The sequence below is a fragment of the Accipiter gentilis genome, chromosome 11 (assembly GCF_929443795.1).
Source record: "Accipiter gentilis chromosome 11, bAccGen1.1, whole genome shotgun sequence".
NCBI classification, from domain to species: domain Eukaryota; kingdom Metazoa; phylum Chordata; class Aves; order Accipitriformes; family Accipitridae; genus Astur; species Astur gentilis.
The window spans coordinates 26,347,936-26,372,757 of record NC_064890.1 but is presented as its reverse complement, the minus strand read 5'-3'; the positions used below and the strand labels follow the sequence as shown (position 1 = coordinate 26,372,757).

The following is a 24,822-nucleotide window of genomic DNA, read 5'->3' as shown; positions in this document are numbered from 1 at the left end:
TGCCTGTCTTTGAAGGATCAGTGTATTTATTAATGAATCATCATTCACATGCTCAGTATTTCATTTAATAAACACCTTTTTCCAAGCTTTACCACTCTTCCCAAGCATTTTTCTTTTCTGACAGAAGATATAAAACTTTTTTATTCGCGCCCCCCCCCCCCCCCCCCCCCCGCTTCAGACGCAAGAAAAACCACAACCCTTATGTCAGAGCAAATGAAGAGTAGCTGATCAGCGAGTCCAGCCTCCTCAGACTTGCTGTCTGGTGCTCACACCACTTTCTTGGGCAACGTGGTCCATATGGCAAGAGAGGCAAGGAAAGCTCTAGGAGGGAAGGGCAGGGGCTGAAGGAGATTCCAAGGGTAAGGCAGCTGCAGAATGAAACCTTACAGGAATCTCTAAAAGCCTGGAGTACATGGTATGTAAAACAAACGCCAGAAGATTTTAAGAGGGTTATGCATAGCATTTCCCAATGGCTAACAGCCTGAGCGCGTCAGCCCTGTTCTTCTGAGACGCAAGCCATCCAGACATCTGTCTGCACCCTGAGAAACATCAGATGACCACCACTGCTGATCACCAACGGGAACAAGACTCTTTCTGTGCAAAACCTAACAGGAAGCCCTTCCTCCCTCAGTAAGTTACAAGCTACGGTTCCCTTTATTTTTGTTACAGTTTACAAACTAACAAGGTTATTTTAATGATTAATCCAGCTCTACTTTTTAAAAATGGAGCAAGCACTCATTAAATAGAGTCAGACAAGCTGCATGGAAAACCGAAATCCTCTGTTTATCCACTCCGGCAGCACAAACTTTGCCCTGCCCCCCCTTCCTCCCTCCCTCTCCAGCTCCCTCAGCCCTGCCCTGAAGGGATTAACAGTTCATTTGTCATTCCAATTTAAAATTTGGTTTACTTGCTTGACAACACAGAAATTTGTGAGACACAGTCACAAGTCAACAAGGAAATGGGCCGAAACCACCAACTTACATTAGCTACTGAATGCCATCCAGTTCTTTAAAATAAATACATTCCACAGCAAAATGATCAACTATCTCTACAATTTTAGATTTGTTTTCCCAGATCACAAAATTTTATCAAAACGTCTTGAAGCCTGAGGTTTTTGCAAAGTCCAAGTTTTATATAAAAGCTACCACTTTTTCCAAAGACTTTAACTAACTTTCCTAATAAAAAAAAAAAAATTGATGGCAATGAACATTTTATTTTTCTAAGGTATGTGTCCAAATTCTTTTGATTGACCCCTTTGCTTTTTTAAAAACTAAACAAAATTTTTTATGTATAATTTTTTTTTATGTATAATTAGAACTTTATTCAGAGCCTCGATTCTTCTATAGGATATTAATGACCTGTTTTAAATTTTTACTTTAACGGTTAATCTTTGCTTATAGAAGGAAACAGGTATTACTTTGGAAATAAACAAATGCACACTTCAGACAATTATTAGGATTTATTTGCTCAAGGCTCAATTATCTCAAGTCAATGAACTCCAAGGAATAAGGGTCATTGCAAGGTCATGGTAAAGTACTGAACAGGACATAGGTAAAGATAGCCATTAGACCATAATTTCCTCATGGCTCACAATTTTCCCTTCCCCCTTCTTCTCCCCTTATTTCATAGGATTTATACTAAAACTAAAGTTTCCTGTTCCACTCAGATATTTGAAACAGCTCCCTTCATCTCTCTACCCCCTCTTTATTTTCTACCAAGGAAATTAAACACCATAAAAATGCTTCTTTAGTCAAGAAAATCCTTTTTCCTTGTAAAATAGACCAATTCGGGGCTGATACACACAATAACTCTGCCTCAGCGTTCCCCAAAACACTTCAAACAATTCACCATTTTGAGTGAAGGAGTGCTCTTAGATATAAAACCCATACCACAGCCCCTGTGCACAGAGTAAAGTGTCTCTGTGGTTAGTCAAAACGGCAAGATTAGGCAAAAAAACCAGATTCATTTGCCTGACAGGACATCCACTCTATACTCAGTTTGTCACAAGAACACAGTTGAAGTGACAGTGTCAAGGCATGCCCCACCAGTGAGTCTGGGCTGCGTTTCAGAGAAGACATGGAGGTCTGGCTGGGCTTTGTCGATCCGTTCACTCATTTATTCCTTCCTTGCTGTCAGGGACTCTCCCATTCCCTAGTCCTTTCAGCAGAGGAAAAAAAGCTGGGCAAACAAGCAATGAGAAAAGAGGAGCTAGGGAGGACAGAGGGAAAAAAAGCACTATGGCAGCAAGACCACGTATTACATCAGCAGCTTCCCATCTTCTTTCCTCAGTGAAGATGCAGCATCCCTTATTCCCATCCTGGCACCACTCCCAGCTCTCTAGCCTCAACAACCCCAGTCCCTTGAACCTACTGTCATACCAGTCCCTGTCTTTTCAATAGCTTCCTGGTATCCACTTCTATCATTCCACTTCACCAACCTTTCTATTATCTTCCCCCCTCTGTTCACCAGAGAGTACCACTCCAGAGCCCTTTTCAGCTCTGGTACCATTTTGGTCTCTTCTACTGCTGTAGGTATCAATGACTTTCAAGAACTTGGAGGGAGGAAGCAATATTAACAGTGTAACAAGTGGGAATGGGGGAAAACAGAAACAAGGAAGACAAAAGGAACAAGTCTTGCTCCAAAAGTTTTGGATCATGAGGCCAGACATGGTGACACCTAGTAAAACGAATACTCAGGACACACATTCCCAAGAACAAGCAAAGGGCCACCCCCATGAGGTGAGCCTAAAAGTATATCGTGCAGTGCAAAGTGCGTCACAGAATTCCAGGCAGCATGTTTCATGCTGGAAACATACTGGAACCATAAAATGACTGCTGTCAACAGGTATTTACCTTTTAATTTAGCACAGTACCTTTTTCCATAAGGATGAGCAAGTGGCTCTTTGCTATTGCATAAGTACGCCAAAAAAAAATATTTTCAATTGACAGCATCATAACTGTACTGTCCAACCTTGCTGTCATAAGTCAAAGGCATTTCCCTGAATAGCCCTCAAGGGGCTGGACAGTTCTTGTTACTTTGTTTGAGCTGCTGGATAACTGCACCAAATAGCACCGGCGCTGCCTCTGCTCTGTGACAACACGGCTGTGCATTCAAGGCAGCTGCTAAGTGCTGGGCTGAAGGAAGCAGATCATCACCATGAGCAGAGCAAATATTTGGATTTAAGCCAAGCATTTGCAAGAAGAGCTGGACACTCCCACCAGCTCAATTCCTGTCATGCTCCTCCACCCCAACCCTCTTCCCTCCATGCTGCTCAAGTACGCAGCTGCTCTTGCTTGCAGCTCGTTCAGCAGGCAGCAGCCTTCTTCTCTAAACGCCTCCCAGTAACCCGCAATGCTGGGCAACCCTCGTCTCTAAGTTCCCTCTCCTAGTTAAGAAAATTAGGCACTGTTTCAAAGCACTTCCCTTTGAAAAAGTCTTATAAGTACATACACAGCGCTGTACATCTACACTGGAGAACACAAGGTCAACTAAAACACACCTGGTGCTCAGAAAGCCAGAGAGATTGGCACCGGAGCCCAGCCCAGCGCAGTCCGCTCCACGGCGCTGGGAGCCCTGCAGAGTGCATCAGCTCCTGCAAAACCCAGCTTTGCTCTGTGGTGACACTGTGGCATCGCAAACACCGATCTCAAGATATAACAATCCGAACCTTAAAAATCCTGATCTGAACAGGAAAGAAGCTTACCCTCTACCCCCTTCCAAGGCAAAAAGATGTCTAACAATGATTAGTACCAGCATCTCCTCGAGCAGTTCACCTTTGAATTGGAAGTTAAAAATGGGGGGGCGGGGGGGGAGGTCTATTTATTTTCTTGAGAAAGTTGCTTATATCTGAAACTACTGCGATATAATAAAAATTGGTGAACTTTAAGCATACTTTCTCTTACAAGTGGAACATCAAACAAGCAGCACTTCAAAATGCAAGCTAAATGTCCAGCCCCTTCCTTACCTACTGACTATCTGAACTTGACTTTTAGCACAGTACTGGCTTCTCATCAAACTTATACTACAGTATTAAAAACCCACTTCACTTTAAACCAGTCTTTCAACAAGGCAGGCCAAGCTGTCCTCTGAATCTTTGTTTTCCTCCTGCTCCCATCACATTCATAAATAAACTGCTGATAAAAGGCACAAAATAGGAAAATTCACTCAGTCCCTGTCCTGTCTAATTCTAAACTGCACAGGTTTACACCAATTATGTTTGTCAATTATTGCTTCCCTCTCAATGCCTGGTAGTTAAATAATGAAGAAATACTTCTGGTCGGTAAATAACAATGCCAGTGCCAAATGTTAGTACAGGGTACTGAAGCAGCTGTGACTGTGGTAAGAGTCCACATGGGTCAGAACAAATATCATTTGTTATTACAGAACAAATAACCTATATTATGCATTATTGCAGAAATACATGCTGCCACAAAAAAAAAAAGACAGAAAAATTAATGATCACAAAAATCGCATACTAATTGATGCCAACTGTAGCCACAAGTACTGCAGAATAGTTGGTGCTGCGGTACTGTAGAGCAGTTAACATTTCACACAGAGTAACAGTGCCTTCTAGAAAGACATTAGGAGTTATTGATATCTTGCAACACAGCAGATGTCCAAATTCAATCGCCTCCTGCTACCTCTGCATCCACCTGGATGGAAATGGGCGTGTGGGTATAGAACCATCTGCCCCAAGTGGTGATGCAGTCAGCGGTTCCCTGACATTCTTCAGATGGACTTCACCGCTTTCACCAACATGGCATTTAGCTGGCTGAGAACTACTGACATGGAACAGCCACATTCATGTTAGGTTTGTCACGTGTCCAGTTTACCTTTTCAACCAAAACATAGTATAATTTCATTTTTTCTCTTCATGAAATATTTGCCTGCTTTTAAAGAAAAGATTGGTTTAGTTTAATGATGGTTAGTCTGGTTGTCTTTCAGCTCAATTAACAGACAATTTAGTCTACCAAGTTCCAATTTATAACCAGGTTCTGCCACAACTGAATTAACAAGCTGTTTGACCACACACCAACAGGTTCTAACAACATTTAGCTCTGAGGAATATTTATTTCTCTTCCAACTTTATGATAAAAATCAGTAAAAGGATTTGCCCTGTTGACTATCAAATATTTCTAACAGTTTTTCCCTTTGTTAAAACATATGCAGACAAATTTGAAACCTGTGCTGTTTGAATGCTGTAAAGAAAACTTATAGTTACAAATGCCAGAAATTTGCAATGAAAACTCCAGCCAGGAAAATATTTTTCCAGTGGGATTTTCATGAAGCTCTTCTTGTCAAGCAAGAGTTTACTCTTGCTTTAATTAAAAAAGAACTTCAAAAAAATTCACACACCCTTAAGGTTATTATTCTTAAAGAACATATGCCACAGGGGGTGGGGGTGGTTTGGTTTTTTTTAGTTAGGCTATGTGCACAACAGACTTCAAAAACAATCCAAAACGTACAGAGCCTCAGAAAAGAAGAGGCAAATGATGGTTCTGGATTTAAAAAAAAATAATTTAAAGAATCTGGTTTGAAAAACTGTAACAAGCATCATAAAACCCAGACTCTAGTTTCTCATCCTTTGACTTTTTATACATTCAAGTCAGTGACTTGGAAGAGTCCAGATTTTCCAGTTTAGGCTGGCATCACAGTCACTTCTACATTGAGGACGCTGGTCATTCACAACACACAACAAAATTATATTATAGACACTTAAGAGACACATGGGCTCTTTATACCAACTAGCCTTCAGGACTATGCATTCCTGAAGCAATTAAAATTAAATGATCACAGCTTTAAAATGCTGGTTCTACAAATAATCCAGAGCATGCACCTCAGAAGACTGAGGTGTTATTTTTTCTCACTACTAAGCTGAGTAAACATTAGTTCAATTTATATTTATGCCCCATGTGAAGATGGGAAGGTTTCAAGCATTTAATTGCTAAAATAAAATTTCAAAACCAAATTAAAATAATTATGTATTCAGATGTATTAAAAATATCTAAAACCATAATATATATATTTTGCGGTCCTTATGCTTTATTAGATTTTCCAAAAATCCAATTCAATTAACGACATTAGCACTAGCAATTAGCATGCTGCCAGGAACATCAAGATTTGTGTCCAAATATCTCTGCATGCCATCATTATGGCTGTTCATGTACTTCAAAAAGAAGATTAAAAGCACGATTGAAGAGATTGTTAATGTTTTACATGAAGGTTCTTTTCTTTTAGTTCATCTGGTTGTAAAAAAGCTCATTTTGTTGATCCATCACTTTTCTGATTAGTCTGATGAATGAAGCATTGACTTAACGTCTGCATGCTTCTGTGCTATAATGCGACTGCATTCATTTAACAATTAATCAAAGACAATGACATGCTTAGGAAGATATCATTTAGTTTTTTGCTTATCGGTTTGCTAGCAAGAGCAAATTCTCAGGCTCCTGAAAATGAAATATTGCAACATAAAATGATAGAAATGTCTTGTTTTGATTTAGTATAATTTGACTGCCTAAAAACACTTTAAATAATTTATTTCCAGATGGCATTAAAAGCTACAAATGATTTCTTCTTTTCACTGGCAGATTAAATAAACTGAAGACCAAAACCAGTTTGAACTTCATTTTCTTTTTAATTAGTTAGGATTATTTTTCAAGGCTTAGACCAAAAAACAGTAACTTTTTTTCCAGATACTACGTAGCATTGATCTACATCACATAGTTGCTTTTGCCTTTTAATTGATTTTAATTCACATTAAAAACTATCATGACTATAAAAAACACTTTATGAAAATAATCTTATAACCTTACCATAAAAACTAAGGGTTTATAAGTTTACCATCTTTTAATACTTCCACTATTTATATAAAACAAAAATATGTACAAAGCCCTTTTAAGGTATGTAAGAAAGATTACTAGATAAATAATTGCATGGTATGAAATTACATTAATCCATTATTTTTATGCATGTGCTTATAACTAAGTAATATCTGCCTTAGAACTTGTTTCCATTGACTTTAACATTGCAATGTTAAGATCTAGAGGTAAAAAATGCATGACTATTATATTACTATAAAGTATTCAGATTTAAATGAGACTTCTTCCTAACTATATAGCTTTGAAACAATAATCTTTATACTGTTGACTTAACAAATATCCAAAAGGGGAAACAGCATTTGCCCTTCTTGCAATTGAGGAACACTTCTGCTGCAGACCTTCAGCTGGAAGTCTCAAATAAAGCTTACTCCAACCCTCTCAAATAAAAAAGACATTTTAATACAAAACCCCAGTACAGTTTCCCAACTGTTTTAGCTGTAGTTAGAATATTTCCTATTAAACAAAGCAAAGGTTGCATAAGTGTCAGCCAACTTCTCACTATTTTTTTTGTCGTTTTGTGCAAGATTTGTGAGGTCCAGCTATCGTGTACTTAAGCCTGCAAAGATCCACATGAAAAATGCAACCATATACACTTTGCGAGAACCCAACACAGACTGCAGTGAACAAACAGCAGGAGCCCAACTCTACTTGTGTAAGACGCCTGGATATTCTCAAGAGCTGAAAGATTTTACCTGTCCACTTCCTCCTGCTCCAATTACGATAGCCAAGTCTGACACCTCTTTCACACCCACTGCTCCCACTCTCTAGGGCTTACAGTCTGCCTGGAATCCTGCTTATCCTCATGTTAAAAGACAAAGCCCAACTCTGCAAAGGGCTACCAGCTAAGCTTCTAACAGCATACAGGTATGACACTCCTTGATCTCAGTGTTGCCAATGGTCTAAATATTTTTAAACTCCAAACCTTTAGCATTTGTGCAAGTTTTATGGGCTTTTTGGTTTGGGGTTTGGTTTTTCTTGTGGCTTTGTTTATTTTTCATTTGTTTGGGTTTTGTTATTGTCCTCAGCTCACTGACTTCCAGACGAAGAAAGAGAAATTTGGGTCCCTTGACAGTCGAGGCCTCATCACAGTTAAATTGTACACAGAGTCTTCTGTAGGAGAGAGTATTGCTTTTCAGCTTCTGTTGGCTCAGTTATGTAGCCTCCGAACAAAGGAAAAAGCTGGGTACTTGGAATTTATTTCTGAACTTGCTCACAACCAAATCCAACTGCAAAATTCCACATCCACGTAAGAAAAGGCAAAGCTTCTGAATACACTCAGAATTAACCTTCATCAGCTACAAATGCTGTTACTTTACACACACAATCAACTCTGGGAATAAAGCAAAGTCTAGGCTATTTAGCTATTGCACAGCCAAGAGTCAAAAGGGTAGCATAAGGGTTTGTTTCAGAGCACTCAGACTCACGTTCCTGTAATTATTAGTACTTAAGAGTTTGAGTTATTTTTCCCTTCAGCAATTCCTCTACTAAATGAAGTGGATTTTTGCAAATGAGACACTGCTTGTCTTTCAGTCACAGCATAATGCAGTCTAGGCAATAAATTCTTTCCTACTGTGTGCTTTGCAATTACAATTCCTCACCGATATCATAATTCAACATGGTAATAAAAAATAATCAGTATTTATCTAGTGCCTGTGGATTAAAACTTGTCTTACACTGTTGAAGCAAAACAGAAGTTAGCTGCTTTTAGAGGTTATGAAACATACCCAGACAAGGAGCAACAGATTTCTTTTCACTGTTCCACAGTAGCCCAGCATTCCAACTATGATGAGGAAACAGCAGACTGCAATCATGACCGGGTGGACCACAGGAAAGTAAGTCAAAATGACAGCCTCCTCCACCCTAAAACCAATCAGAACCATAATCAAAAAAAACATAATCACACAAAAATGATACAGAAGAAAAACTAACATAGCCATTAAAACAAAAACGGTGGATTAGCAGATGCATTCTTTCCAGCACCTTACACATTTCACAGAAATATCTTCTACATGGTTTTATTCAGGTACCAGAAAGTAACGCATCATACAAAAACTCTTTGGAGTGAAGGCGATCCTCCTATCCTGCACTTGCACAGTTTGTAGCACAATGAGGCCTTGTTCCATCACTAGGGCTCATAAGCACTGCTGTCATAAAACTAACAGCATTCCTAAATCTCTGGACTGAATAAAGTATTCAAAACTAAACAGTAATATAATATGGTTACATGCTGGCAAAGGGCCAAAAATTGATCCCTGTCAGAAGAGAAAGGCACAGGAATAAAACAAGACTGAATTCATATCTTTCCCCCTTCTCTAATTTCAACTGATGCCAGAAATGGTGGTAAAAATACACCTTTCAACAAAACAATAATTAGCCCAACTGAAGGCTTCTTAATTCTAGAAATCCTCATTAGGAAACTTGCCATACAGAATGAATGACATATACCACAATCAATCACCCACACAGATTAATAGGTTTAAGGAAAGCTTTACCTTGTTTCTGCAGTTAAAGTGAGAACATTATTCAGGTAGTCTCTCATCCAAGCTGAAACACCTAATATGCTGATGGACATCAACTAAAAAGAAAAGATTAATTTATTTATCATACATTTTTAAAAAATTGCAAGATCATTCATAGTTTAAGTAGACGATCAGTCATTAGCAGCATCTTTCATGCATTCATTTATCCAAAGAGCATACTGTCCCCAAAATTGTACTTCTATATGCTTAGAGTTGGTTTGTTGCCCAAGTATTTAGGGAGCCATGACAATAATCTTCTCTTCCAGTATGCATAATAAATGCCCGGAATACCTTTTCTTCCACCTGGTGATGCCACTGCCGGCTCAAGTCCCACCGCTGCACAACATACCACAGAAACAACAGGAAGGGTTAATGCTGCTAAAACCAGCGACTCTCAGGGCTCAGAGGCGATACCCACCAGTCTGTATGAAACCATGAAGCCACACTCAGGCACACAGCCAGTGAAGAATAATCTGAAGCCCCATACAGGATATAACATTACTGATACACTGACACGGAGGAGAGGAGATTTATCTTGGGGTTAAATTTAGAAGAATCCGATTCTCTCGCTCATTCAGATAAAGTCACACCACGAACACTATACCTAGGTTTCCTGATCCGTAAAACGACAATAAAACTCACTGTACTTCAATTACAACCCCCAGATCATCAAAGCATTTGGGCGCCTAACCTGGCACTTAGGAGGCATAAAGCCACTACACTTTCACCAGGACCGCTCCTACGGCAAATAAATCCCCGAGACTGAACCCACCTAGAATTGCCACCACCTCAACAGACCTGGATTTCTTGTCACCTGATGCCATTGTGCACTCCAGGATACCTGAGACCTACCAGCAGAAGCCCTGGCCTCCGATTTTCTTGAGAAGCCAAATCTGAACAAGGAGGTCAGGACACACCTAACACACCGTGACAGCACCAGCTCTTCTGCCGCTGCAGCAGAGGTACGTACCACTAGAGGAGAAAACACTCTTCAGGGCACTTGTTCATGTATTTTGCACTGGGCTACGTAAGTCAGTACACCCTTCCTCCTGAAGGAGGGCTCACGTAGCCGCGGCAGTCGTCCCCTTTGCGCGTGCTCTCTGGCCCCAAGCGCACAACATCTCCTCCTGCACGCACAGGACAGACGGAGCACTGCTCCCCAAACAGAAGGTGTGAGATGCAGCTATGAACTCCTTCAAGGAGCAGAGGGAACCGCTGGCTTTCTACAAAATGGAGCGAAGTTGAGGTTACGAATGCCACTGCTTATTTCTCAAACCATTTCAGGGAATTCAGCTGGTTTACTACACCCAAAGGAGAATTTAGGAATATCAGCCTCACATGGGCACCTAAGCCTGAACCACCGCTCAAGGGCTGAACCTGACAGGACTTCAGAAGCACCGCTGTCTAGCTGAGGGACAGGGACCTAAGCATGCTGGCTCTCCTGAATACTACTGTTTTCATGCATTGTATAGGTGGATGCCAGGAAACCTCAGCATTATACCAACAGTTTCTTAAATCAGTGGGAATTGCTAATCTCCCCTGTTGCCTTCAAAAGCTAGCTTCCCACATGCCCTCACATTTCCCTAAAGTTGTTGTGAATAACAAATTAATTGGTTCAAACCTAACACATAAGAAAAGTCACTCCATGTCCTTATTGGCTCCTTTGCCCCCAGCACACCCACAGCAGGCTACTTCTGCTTTTAAAATTTCATGAGAAGTCCCAGTGGCTACCCCACAGCTTCCTCCTGCTTCTCAAAACTGATGCACAAACTACAGGCACTGCCTTGGTTCTGGGTGGTGCCAGCGAGAGCCCTAGGTGCTTGGCATGCTGCAAGCACAGTCCTGAAAGCTAGTGCACGCTACAAGTCTACTACCTACACGTGTGTCCTTTATGGTCTGTGGGATCTATTTTGCCTGGTGGAACAGTAGCAGTAAAGAGCTTTTTCTGTTATTTGCAGGAAGCTGCAGGAGCAAGGAAAAGATGATGACTAGAATCTCCTCCTAGATAAACTCCTCAACAATGCCTACCTCCTTGGAAGAAAGCATCAGGTAAATATACCACACAAGCAATACAAAAAATGTTTCTAACACAAAGAGAGGTAAAGAGGACTACAGGCAAACAGCTTACCTTCTTACGGTCAAAAAGCAACAGAAAACTTTTTTAACCCTCCACATCTCCCTGCGAGGACTGCTGATAAACACAGAGAAAGTATTAGCTTGCACTTCCACTCTGTTTATAGTAAAATACTTAAGATAAATTTGGTTACTTTGCTTTACAGCAGTGGTGCTCAGAAGTGAGAAGTCCATCAAAACCACACTCCTCAGCAACTCTTAATAAGAGCCAAATGATCCTGCTGCAAAAACTTCAAAAATGTTCACTTGCTAAATAATATTCTCCCTCCCATGCCAGACTGGTGGCCTAACAGCCTAGTCCCTGCTCTCCATCAGGAACTCGCAGGCTGCACTTGTTTTCTTTCAGCCTTCAGTATGCGGCAATACATTCCCGTACAGCAACGAGAGGAGGTGAACTCCTTGGAAGAAGGCAAGAGATCGCTTCTTCATCAGAGGCGACATTTGCGAGGCAGAAGGTCAGCACATGGATACTGGAGTCTGCAGGTTATTCCAAGATAAGACAGAGTACATGTGGCAACCAGCTAAAAGGCAGAGGGGACAGAAAGGACTTCCTAGACACCAAAAGAAATGAGCAGAGTCCTGCCACTGAGAGAATCATTCGGTTTGCTAGAAGAAAGGACTTGTCTACAAAGGCAAATCAGGAAGCAGGACAACTTTTATTTCTGCTCTGCCTGCCTGAGTTGAGTTTTCTCTACCTAGATATGTATTTTTGCCCACACAAAATTAGTGAGGGGAAAGTCTAGGCAGATACATCTCCAAGCTGTGGCCAACGCGTGGCCACATTACTTCTACAGAAATGCTTAATGACCATATCATGGAACATGACTCAGTTTTCACTTAGGAAGAGCAACTGGAAGAAAAGGACTGCTTCCCTTCACCTAGGAAACATAACCTTCACCAATAATGTAACTGCATGAACACTATTTCAGTTCATAAGAACAAGCTCTCAATGAAAGGTCTCTCACTTCATTCAAAAAGCTTTTAGCCATTTAGGTCCCCCTGGCTGTTCTCCTTCAGTGTAAATAACTAACAGCCAATTACTACTGCTTCTTGCTGGACGTAAATTACACACCAGAAAATTCCCTCTGTAACCCCTGTGAGAGCCAGGCTACAGCTCACCTGCTCACCTACCGTGTGCCCTGAATGATCTCACTATCATTAACTCCTTCAGGTGTTACTGACACACTGCTACACAGATGTTACACCCTCGTGCCAACCAAACAAATTCCTTGGGAGGCACCTTTGGCACCTTATTTTGAAGAAAGTCCAAAGTGAATTATTACTCCAAATGACCTGAAAGCCAGCATGCTGTGACACACTAGATTCACATCCGTGAAAGTCAGGAACACTGTCAAACTGGGGTGGCATAAAAACATGGCTCAGAAAGAGAATAGGCAAATACTCAAGAAGCTCCTCTTGAACAGCGAGGCCCATGAAAGAGCAAACCATGCCAACTCGAAAAAGCAATCCAGCAACAGATTAATTACAAAAGGTACATTTTACAGCACATAACCTGGCAAGTGCTTGGTAGCTTTTTGTTACCAAAGGGAAGTGCTGGGAAAAAAGTCATATCCCTTCTGATCAGCAAAAGCGAGCCTCTGGGCAGGAACACCCCGCAGGATGAAAGATGCGCTTGCAACACCAGGCTGTCCTGCATAATAATGACTGATGTTTAGTTTAGTGACAAAGGATTATGAAGCATTAACTCACACCCATCAGTCGACTTGCTCACCTGCTCCATAGCCACAGGGGAATCACAACGAGAACACGACACGCGCGCCAAACCTCCACAGCCTCCTTCTTATGACTTGGCATGCCTATGTGCTGCCCTGCTTAAGCGCTAAGCATCCTCAAGTGCCAGCTGACATCAAGGAGGCTCCAGGCACCCAGCACTTCACACGACTTATGGCAGAGGCAGATCTGCAGCCAGCAGCACAGCATTTACGCTAACACCAGCAGTACAACTCAGCCCATGTGCTCAGTAGGCAGGAACAGTAACAACCTCCCCAACAGCCTTGGTTTGCATCCAAACCTACCAGCAAAGAACAGCAGTCATATCGCTGCAATTCACTGCCACGCGATTTTCAAGGAGTCATGGGCAGGGGCAAGGTCCTGATTAAAGTTTGTGCTGGTTCATTTGAGGATGGAAAAAAAGGGAGCCTTAAAAGACTGCCAGCCCCTACTTCAGCTATTGTTTTGTAACTAATTTAGATGTAAAATACAGTTAGAAATCCGTATCAAGCAATCAGATGAAAGGACACAAGTTTATGAGAAATAAAACTACCAAGATAATTCTCACCACATTAGCAGTTACATCATTTCAACAAAAAGTTTTCATCCAAGCTTCTCTGACAACAGCCAGTCTGCTGTGCTGTAAACATAATACGATAGTAGGCAGTAAAACATGTTTATTTGTTGCAGCTGGCTGCAGAAGTCACTATGGGTTTCATTCTGAACTGTCACAGTATGTTATATAGCCATCAACATGACACTGAAGAGTTTACAAAACTGCCTGCTGTCATACTCTATTTTAAATATATTTTCACACTCATTAAACAAAAGTAATAAATTACATTTTTATATATGAGCAATATGCAGATCACACAGTAATATATTAAATTTCCAAACTAATTTATAACGTGAAGTTTATAATGGTACTAGAGCTTTCTCAGACAACTGAATTACAATATCCAACAATGGACTCAAACTGTTAGGAGTGGTCATTCCCAAGCATAGTTTATATTGTCTCTGAAACTCTTTTACATAAAATATGCATCAACATAAAAATGTAAAATAATCTTTTTATTCATTAAGTATATATTTTAAGCCCTTATTGTAAGAGTCCTACTCACAATGTCTTTTAGGCCATACATAAACTGGAAAATAAATCTGCATTTTCAATTAATAAATGAACATGGATTTCTGTCTTTGAGGGAGCAATACCAATTGCTGTCACTATTTGCACACCTGTTCTCATTCTTTTGTCATTTTTTTCATTCAAACACTCTAATGCCTTAATTTTTGACAATGAAAGTTGCTGTGCTCAAATTTGAGCAAAGGTTTTTTTTTTCATTATTAAATCAGAGGAAAGATTAAAAGTATCTTCCATATTAAAAATCACACACCTTTTTTTTTTTCTAACAGATGGGCTAAACAACTTCAGACCACGCTCTGGTACCCGTACAAAATGCTGACTAGCAGCACTACAGAGCAATTTGCTTTGCAGAAAAAGGTTTCCAGCTCCAAGGAAATTATTTCCAAGATATGACAACATTCATCAGCATACATCCTTTAATTTTAGTAAAGAAATAAACCTTGAGAAAATTTTCCAGTTAAAATTGATTTGGGTAACCTGAGCTGTGACTTACCAAAGGGGGAGGGCCGGGGGCAAATCACTACAAGGTCATGAACAGAGCATGTTGCAATGCTTTCACAGGATTTTCACGATTAGGTTCAATATTCAGATCACTGAACAAACACAGATGACTCCGATCCCTGGATAAACAGACGACTACGTTTTTTTGGGAGGGAGGGGCGTAAGGGCGGGGGAGAGCAGGACAAGAGGTCTTGTTTTTCTGTATTACCTGGCAAAAGCATTTAAATGTTTAGAGAAAGAAGGGTGGCCTATAAAAAAGGAAAATCCCCTATTCCCTACTAACACACCTTTTATTCTACAGACATGCCAACATTTAGTTTTAGCTGAGCTTTCTACACAGGATTATGCCTTGGTCCCCTCCCACTTGCAAACAGCTGAAGCATGTACTTGTTTGCACTCCGAATCCAGGTTTGCTTGCACAGCTGCAACAGTGAGTTAACAACCTGCTCCGCGTTTGGCACGGGCTGAAACTCACACGCTTTGCAATAAGGCAACTGCCGGAGCACTGACAGGCTGCTAACAGGTCACCCTCCTGGGGGAAGCAAGCAAGTTTTCCAGCAGTTGGCTGTGCAAGGCTCCCACAGCAGCACAGCATAAAGAACTAGTAAGAACCCAAATATGCAAACAGGTTGAGATACAGTTCATCTATCAGCTGGTTCTACCAAGTGTCAGACCCACATAGCAACTTCTGGACCGTGTAACACAAGGATACATTAAAAGCAAAGAGGGATAAGAAAGTCCATATATTTCTGCATCCATCCTCTCTGTGACTACCTAGACACTGCACTTCTTGTTAGGACATGGTCTGTGCCACTCTTCCCTCAAAAGAAAGCATCTCACTGTCAAGAGACCTTTTGCCTTTAAGGAGGCAGAGGCATGTGCTGTTGATCATGGGTAATTTGCAGGAATGCTCAAGAGCTCAAGTGTCCAGATCCACATCACGAGCCACACACCACCACCAAGACAATATGCCTTCACATATACACAATATACTCTTGTTTCTGTAAGAACTTGTTTTTGTTCACAGAAAGTAGTCACCCACACAGGTGGCAGACTAATTATTTTTAAACTCAGGGTATAAAACTAGAAGACTGATATGAGAAAAGGGTATGTATTTCCTATGATCCACAGGACTTACATACCAGCTGGTTGTGGGTACAACACTCAACTTCCCTGTTTTACACATGACTACCCATGAGCACATGAAGATTACTAAAATAAGCCTGCATTTTTAATTAAATCACACATTCCTAGAAAAGTGCATGAAATTAAACTGTCCCCTACACCTTGGGCAACAGCTACAAGAGATTAAAAAATTAGTATTTTTCCTATGACCCTTGCTTAGTGTCTGCCACAGACTCTTGAGAGATGGAAAATTTTCAAGGTACAGAAGCAGTTCCTGAGGATTCATGAATAATTAGGTACCTATCTTCTACAGAAAGAGATGCAAATTTAAAGAAAAAAAAACGCAAGTGCCTACAGGTTAGATTAGCCTTCCCAGTTCTGCTGGAGATCATGGCTTACTGGTATGAGTAGTTCCCCTTCAGCTACTGGCTCAAATCTAGTCAGCACGGGTTTGTGCCTTCGTCCTCAAGGTAGATGCAGTGAGCTCCACACAATTAATCACAAGGATTACCCCAAAAATGTCTGTGGTTTCACTGATTTCTGAATGCCTATTAAGAACCATATTAACGTAATTTCTAACATTAGGGTGGGGTTTATTTTTTCCTTTCCATCATCACATCAAACCACTCTCTTTTTCAGGACCATTTTGCAGAGACTTGTCTACCAATTCACTGTTGACATGCCATGCAGGGTGAGCCATGTCACCTACAAAGATATACATGGAATAAAAGGTTATATAGAAGTACATATAAAGTTGACTTAAGGCTGAAATCTACTTTGTTAGGACATGGCGTAATGATGTTGCATAAATGATGCAGCCTAAAACCACCAAAAAGTAAAAGATTTCCCAAAGACCAGAATAAAAAGTGTTTCTGGTCCTTTAAAACTCCTCCTATAGCTTGCTCTTCTGAACACATTCCTTTAAAAGACACCATATTCCCACAGAAGCTGGACTAATTCTTGCATAGCTTTTAGGTGTTTTCTTTATACAAGAATGCTAAGAAAATCAGGTTTCAATTATGCACATCTACACTGCCATCTCTAAAATCAGAGTATATTAGCCTAGAATGAACCCTATGCTTACACTGCTATAGGTACCAAGCCAGGCAGCATTCATTTCTGTGGATATCATTAGTCACTTAAATTCCTTAAAAAATTGACCCTAAATCTGTTCATTCCAAATATCTACAAATCCCACCAATGTGAGTGGAAGTTGGAAAGCAGCAGAAACACAACCTCTATGCAGAATGTGGTTCCAGGGAAGAGAGGATGGACTGATTTCTTTCCCATGTCACAGCAGATTTGAAAAAATGGGGCAAAAAAAATTACAAGATTCAATGCATACATTTGAGGTTAGAAAAAGAAGGAAACACAATACCACTGGTTCCAAACACCCTTAGTGCCTCCTTGCACAACATTAATATCCCCTTGCTCTAAATTCTCAGGTGGTACACGTAGCCAAAACTAGAAGATTTCAATGTGCAAAGTATTCAAAATAAAAGGAAAACTAACTGGAAGCTTGCTCCTCTGTCATTTTACATGATTTTTTTGTTCACAAGTGCAAATTCAAGGCAGAATTTCTACTACCTGCAAGGAGGGTTTATTAGCTGCAACCACACAGTCTAAATTAGATGGTACTGCTATGTATGCGAAGGAAAGCTTATGCACTGCTCAACAGAAACAGCGTATCCCCAGGCAGAAAAAACTCACAAGGTGAAGGATGTGGCAACATCACCGGCTTGGCTCAAACATCCAGTGACACTACTAATCATCAGTTAAGAGATCCTTACCACCTATGACACAGTCATCTGCAACTTACAACCTTGATTTGCCCAAGCCACTATAGTACAGTCATCCTCAATTACAAGCAATGCAACAGCAGCTGCTCCTCCTTTCCATCTCACATGCTCACCATAAAAAAAAAAAAAAAAAAAAAAAAAAAAAAAGCTGGCAGTTTTCTCAAGACAGAAAGTCTATACAGGCTTTTTCCTGCACGTTAGCTGTATTTTGCCTTTTTTTTTTTTCTTAAATGAGAAAACTGACAAAAAGTTGTGCTGCTTCTACTTGCACACACTATCACAACCCCTAGGGGCCACTGCCTTTGGATAACCTCCTGTGTTATGCCTGTGCCATTATTACAGGTTGGCCACGTTCTGCAACTGAAGGTCTCCCCAGCATAAACTCTTGCAATGGTGGTTTATTTGGGAAGGGGACCACAGCAAAGTACAGAAGAACAATGGCAACATCACAAAACGTGGTGAGGAGGATTTCTGTGAGGACAAGTTATACAGTGCTCAAAATGAATGAAGATGCTCATGTTACATCCATAACTGCTGCTGAGCTGGAACAGTGTCAGGAACTTGCTGATACAGAAAAGCCAGATGAGACCCTGTAGTCTCAAACTGCATAAATTATGTTTGTAGAGCTATCAAAACTAAATTTCTCCACATCCTGGCACATGCTACCTAGAGACAATAAAGACCAGTACTGCCACTAAGAACAGAAAATTAAGAAGTGGTAGGAGCATGTCTTCTCTGAAGCACCACTGATATCATGTGTTTAGTTAAGCACTAAGTCTTGACTACAAAACCCCAAATCATGCATTTTTGGATGTCCCCTCTTTTTACTAGGCTGTCCAGAATGTAATATGCTGCAAATAGCAGTGTTAGTGTGTTAAGATGAGAAACCTGCAGAAATAAAGTTGGGTGGTTCAGTCTCCTAAATTACTTTAAGAAGTGATGCTTATTTATACATGAGGATAGTAGAAGAATGAAACCAAATGTTAACTGCAGGATTTAGTCTGAAGGATATTCCTTGTCCAGGGCACTGTCAAAAAAAACCCTTATGAAATTAGAAGACCAAGGAGGTCCTGAAACTGCAACTCCTGTTGCTTTGAAAGAGACATCTTGCAGTCAGATGCATGATTCAATTGACCTTGGAAACAGCTTCCAGAAGGGTATAATCAGGTCTATTACCACAGTCAGTCACTTAATCAACAACAATTAGAGCACTGACAACAGGTCAGAAAAAAACCACCTTTCAAGATCCACTGCAAGTTGCAGCTCCAGAAATACCGATCCATTCACATCCACAATACCAGTGTTTTTCTGGAGCAGTAAAGGCAGTACATTTATTGGTCCATTATCAAAACAGGATGAACCACTAAAGCTGAGCTTGGGCTTCTAGTTGATTGCTTATGAATTATCTAAGCAGCCTTCAGGCCAAAAATTACAAAAAGCATAACAAACACCATCAGCTGCCTTCCTCCCATGCACACGCAGGAACATCACCCTGTCTACCATTCCACATCACAGCTCATCAGCTGAGCCCAGTAAAAAAAGTTTCTTTCTTTCCAAATAGACAGCACCCAGCTGTACACTTACAAGCAATGTTCTGCAGAAGCTACAAGGATAGCAGCAGAATGACTGATAAAGTTCTCTCACTTCTCTTCTTCTGTAGGCTCCGACAGCAAGCAAATTATGAAGACACCAGTGTATTGCTGCAAGCATCCACATCTTAAGTTTTTCAGCAATATTCATGGTCAGATTAGCCAGTTCTGTTACATGTATCAGCTTAAGGAGCTTCACGTGCACTAGTCTGCCCTCACCAGGCTGGCAATGACAAATGCTGGAGTCCCATCATACACACACTGGGACAGTTGCACACAGGAGATGCTTGAAGCTTACTTTAAATCCTACCGTATGAGACGTTGACAATCAGACCATACCAGACAATGACTACCAGCTCTTGCACAGTTTTTGTCAGGCCTTCAAAAGCTTCAAGCCCACAGCTTGGAGGAGAAAGCATTCCTTTTTGCACGTGCTGGAGACCACCACAGTGAAACAAAGAAAGAATGTCAACCCATTCCAGCCAGGACCCTCAATTAAACCATGATTTTAAGAAGTCAACACACACTGTTTGCATATCTTTACTGTTTTCAGCCAAACACTCATAACTGACACAGCCACTGGGCACGCTATCAACAGGCTTGAAGTCATTTGGAGGCAATGGTCCTTGGGAAGGAAGGAAGCAAGAGAAAGTGTCAAACCCTCCGAGATCAGGCTTGAAGAGAATCGCGCGCATGTGTCCCAAATCGGGAGGTCTGTACATACCCTGGAATCACGGCACGACTTGTCTTTACCCACTGGGACAGAGCCCACGGTGCTCAGGAGGAACATGGCTGCACATTTTAAGGGGGCTGATCTAATCTAAACTTCCTGACATCCAGCCCATAACCTGGGCTAGTATTTATCCAAGTAAGCACTAATATAAGCAACAGGCAAGCTGAAGCTTTCCAAACGGAGGGAAGAGCAGCAGCAAGGGGAAATCGTTACCCCCGTGCCCACACCAGTGGGTAAGCACCTGCTGCCAGGGGAACTTTTCACAAGAAAACACCGTCCCATGGGTCATGCTCTGACACTCAGAAAAGGCAGTGGCAAAAATCCCACTGAGCCCAACAGGAGAAAATTCAAGCTCTGACAGAGGAGATAGGGCAGATTTCGCTACAACAAGCAGCTAGTAGCAGATTTGTATCTAGCTGTTAAATACACATCTGAACAGGACCAGATAGGAAGCAGAAAGAGGTTTTTTTACACACACATTCCTCTAAAGGTAACTGCAATACATTTAACTACCCACTCACCACACATCCTATTTCTTACCACACAATTCTGGCAGCCTCAGGTTTTTTTTGCTTATTTGTTTATTTGGTTGGAACCAAACTGCTGCATTCATTTGCTTTGCAAAATGCAGAGAACTCCAAATGGAATGGCCAATTTTTCATTTGAGTTCCTACACCTTTCATTTTATACACATTATGGAAGACAGCTTTAATTCCCTGCAACATCTGTGGTGCAAGTCACCTGCTATGTTGGTGTTTATTATTTAATTACATACTCACATGCTTCAGCACTATACAAATTTCACTTAGCTGCTTGGGTGTAATTTCCAGTGTCCTGGCCTCAGCTAGGAAGATGAATTACAGGCTTTTTTTTTTTTTTATATTTTGGAGACAAGCATGAGAAGTTAGCGTTTTCTTCCCTAGGACTTGTCATACCACACTAGATTCAAAAGATCCTTTTTCCTATATGACTAGGAAAAAAAATAATAATAATTAAAAAAACCCCCACACTTTCTAATTAAGGGTGATCTGAGACATCATTATTTAAAGGGCAACAACATCTAAAGAATGAGATATTATTTCTAGCCCTGAATGCTCTAAACCAAATCTAGACATGAATTACAAATGGACAAAGTTAACAGCAGCACAGCATTACAGGTATAGTTAGCGCTGTTCCACTGGCAAGCTGAAAGGTGCTGCGTAGCTCCATGCCCGAGGTCCACAACAGAAAAACACAGGAACAAAACAATGAAAAGCAAGAAGGAGCAACATGACATGGAAAGGAACTTAAAATTTGAGCAAAGAGGGCAGACACATTTAAATCTCCCAGGTGAGACCTTGATCTCTCTAGAGAAAAGGGCAACACAACACACCAGTCCCCTCCAAAGGTAAGGGCAGGCATTCCTACACAGAGCATCCCAGGACTGAGAAATTAAGCACTTGGCTCCAGCATCAAGGGCCCCATCACCACGCAACAGATCAACTGACACAGCCTGAGGGTATAAACTCATGTGTAACCTGGGTACCATCTAAAGGGCTACTTCAACTATAAAAAGCTGTCGTTGAATAGTAAATCTGATGGAACACAGCTGGCAACAAGCATGGAGAGGGCAAGGGAAAAGAGCAGAGTAAGTTTAAGGGAACAAAGACAGTGGTGAGTTAAGGTGTGAATGGGAACTGATGAGGACAGCTCAAGACAGGAATCATGGAAACCAGAGGAAAGCAACAAACAGGTGAACGGCAGGACAGGATGTTTTCAACCATGTCGATGTCCATTCACTCAACTCTAACAGCATACATGTAAAAATCCAAAGTTGAACTCACGTCAGCTGAACCCAGGCAACCTTCATCTTAAAAGAAAATATAGGCTTTTAGATTTTGTACACTATCCAATGAAAACTATGGACGTATGATGTGAGAAACTACTACACATCCTTTTTTTAAAAAAAAAAGATTTCCTCATCTCCTATTAAAGGGCTTTATTCCTACATGCACTACAGAAATAACTTTTTACCTCTGTTAAACACAATATACAAAGCTACATACTTTCAACAGACTTTCAGATCACTTGCATTATATAAAAAGTACCATTCTGTACCAAATGCTGTTTAACAGTTTTCTCTCTCATTCATATATTCTGATCTCCACTTAGTTTTCAGTAATCACGGGCCTTCATCTCAATTCCATTATAAACTAAGCTCGGTCCCAGCCCGTGTGTTATCCCCGCATCGTTCAAGTCTACAGCACCTCAGGACTCAGCCACTGCAAGCAGTTGTGGCATGTCACGCCTTTTGCCCTTTCCTTCTCTTACACTTATCCAGCATAAATCTCAGCTGTACAGGTGAAGCAGGTTCATTTGGTGCGAGTGAGCGTGGACTGTGAGCAATCTCCATCAGGCTGTTTGTGCAGAGCTGTGAAAGTGCAGGAGCGAGTGCTGATCACACCCACTTAGGCTGGAGAGGTAGAAACCCTGCTGCTATAAATACAGGTTTGACTGAAGTGCTGAAAACAAAAGAAAGAAATCACCCCAGGCCTTGCCTGCCAGTTAGGATCTGGCCAAGGAAAGCACAGGAAAGGCTCTGGGCAAGGCCTTCGCAGAGCGGCTGACGGCTCAGCTACCTGCGAGAGCTTGGAGTTCAGCTCAGGTCACGGGATGCTCTGAAACTCATCCAGTCGGGAAGCCACAGCACCCGTGAATATTTCCCTCTCTCCATATCACACGTGTATTTATAACACTAGGTTAATACCAAATCTAATTTTACTTCCAACTAGTTTCCAAAGCCGTCTTTTTTTTTTTTTTTTTTTTTTATTCCTCAGCCCCCCGCCCCGCGCAGCGTTCAGCATTCCCGTATAGGAACTGCCGGGCACGGGCCCTGCCCCACGGCGGGCAATCGCCACCCCTCCGCCCAGCGCGGGGAGCCCCTCCGGCCCAGCCGGCCGTGCCAGCCCCGCTCCCCGCCACCTGCTCGGGCGGCGGCGGCGGTAGCCCCGGCCCGGCCCGGCCCGGCCCGCTCCGCGTCGCTGCACTCACCCAGAAGAGGAGGTTGAGGGCGTAGAGCAGGCAGCGCAGGCACTTCACCGAGTCCTCCCTGGCCATGGTGAGCCCCCGCGGGAGACAGCCCCATCCTCTCACCACATCCTCCCTCCCGAGGCCGGGCCGCCAGCGCCCTGCAGGGGAAGAGGCGGAGAGGGGCCGGGCGACTCCTCCTTACCGAGGAACCAGCGCGCAGGTGGAGCCGGCCGAGCCGAGCCGGGCCGGGCCGGGCCGAGCCGAGCCGAGCCGCGGGGCGGCCCTCGACCGACCGCGCCCGGGCGGGAGCAGCCGAGCCCCGCGGGGGGAACCCCCGCGTTGCCCACCGGGGACCCCCGCGGCGCCCACCGATCGCCCGCCGCCGGCAGCCTCGCCTCCCCTCTCCTCCCGCCCCGCCCGCAGATACTGACGGGCGAGAGCGTTTTCAATGCAAAATAATAGAACCGCGCCCAGGGGAGAGGCCGAGCGCTGCTCCGGCAGCGGAGCGGGGCCGAGGGCAGCGGAGGCACGGCCCGCGGGCGCCGGCTCCCTTCCCGCCCGGGAGGGACGCGCTGCCCCGGGGAGGGCGGCCGGGGGACAGCGGCCACTTACCGCCCGGGCGCCCCCCTCACTCACTTGCTCCGGCGAGGACTCATGGGGACGGGGCGAGGCAGCGCGGCGCGGAGCCGCGGCACCCATGCCCGGCGGGGCGCTGAGGGGAAGGTCCCGGCGGCTGCCCCCGCCCGCAGCGCTCCGCCGAGCCCGGCGGCGGCGGCGGCGGCCAGCTGCACCGACGGCGCCGCGCATGCGCCGCCGCCCGCCCTCGCCGCCCGCCGGGCCCTAGCGCCGCCGCCGCCACCGCGCTTCCCGCCCCGTCAGGGCCCAGCGGGGCCCGAGCCGCTGGCGGCGGGGATTTGGGAAGCGGCGGCGTCGCCGACTCTGGAAACGTGCCCGCGGGGCAATTTGGGAATGGCAGCTGGGGGCGTGGGGGAGTTTCGCTGGGAGAGACCGCGGGTTTCCGCCACGGGAGCTGCGCCCGCCTGGGTGGGTTCGGCTCTCGGCCTCTGGGGCAGAGCCCGGAGGGGCCAAGGCCAGAAGCGCGTTGCCCGCCGACAGACTCTCGTCCTCAGAACCCCCGTTATGGCGGGGCTTGGGGGCTGGTCTGCTTTTTTCCTTCAGGGGAGACCTTGGGCGATGGGCTCAGACAAGCTGAAGTAGGCGAAACCCGCGACTCGCGGCACCTTGGCCCCGAGTGGGGAATACCTCACAAAACACGGGGGGCGTTCGCGAGGTTTCACGGGCGTTTCACAAGGCTTCGGCGCCGTGGCGTCGGAAATTAAACCCTGCTGACGTCGAGCCCAAATCTGGGCATTAACAGCCCGGCGCCTGCTCCCCGCGGCCCAGCGGCAAATCCAGAAGCGCAACCATATTGGAGACAAATTGTGCCAGAAAGGGGCAAAATCTGCAGTTATTATTTGGACAGAACGGCCAATGATTTGCCCCATACTGTGCGTAGTACTTAGAGAGGCCTCAGCCGAGCTGAAAAAGTCATCCCGTCTCTGAAATCCGTGAAAGTGTGCGTGCCTCTGGTGATAAGGGCGGTAATTTCCTACTGGTGTCTGTATTGTTTCAATGTATATAATCCATATTTCAAAAGGAAG

General features: G+C 43.3%; 1 protein-coding gene and 1 long non-coding RNA gene across 6 annotated transcripts in view; one reads left to right on the top strand and one right to left on the bottom strand.

The window, feature by feature from the left end:
• Positions 1-23,949, bottom strand: part of TSPAN12 (tetraspanin 12) — a 45,231-nt gene extending 21,282 nt beyond the window's left edge. The window contains exons 1-5 of one of the 5 annotated variants that reach the window (XM_049814425.1): positions 23,798-23,817; positions 23,183-23,319; positions 21,976-22,001; positions 9,371-9,453; positions 8,603-8,738 (exon numbers count right to left, since the gene is read on the bottom strand). In XM_049814425.1, coding sequence (XP_049670382.1) covers positions 8,603-8,738; positions 9,371-9,453; positions 21,976-22,001; positions 23,183-23,319; positions 23,798-23,817 — 402 coding nt within the window. Of the gene's footprint in view, positions 1-8,602; positions 8,739-9,370; positions 9,454-21,975; positions 22,002-23,182; positions 23,419-23,793 lie in introns of those variants that run through there. The other 4 variants (XM_049814421.1, XM_049814422.1, XM_049814424.1 and 1 more) reach the window with 4 other exon arrangements.
• LOC126044568 (uncharacterized) lies at positions 258-8,581 on the top strand. Its single transcript, XR_007507717.1, has 3 exons — positions 258-630; positions 7,403-7,742; positions 7,904-8,581. It is a non-coding gene; the product is annotated as an uncharacterized LOC126044568 (long non-coding RNA).
• Positions 23,950-24,822: the final 873 nt, after the last annotated feature.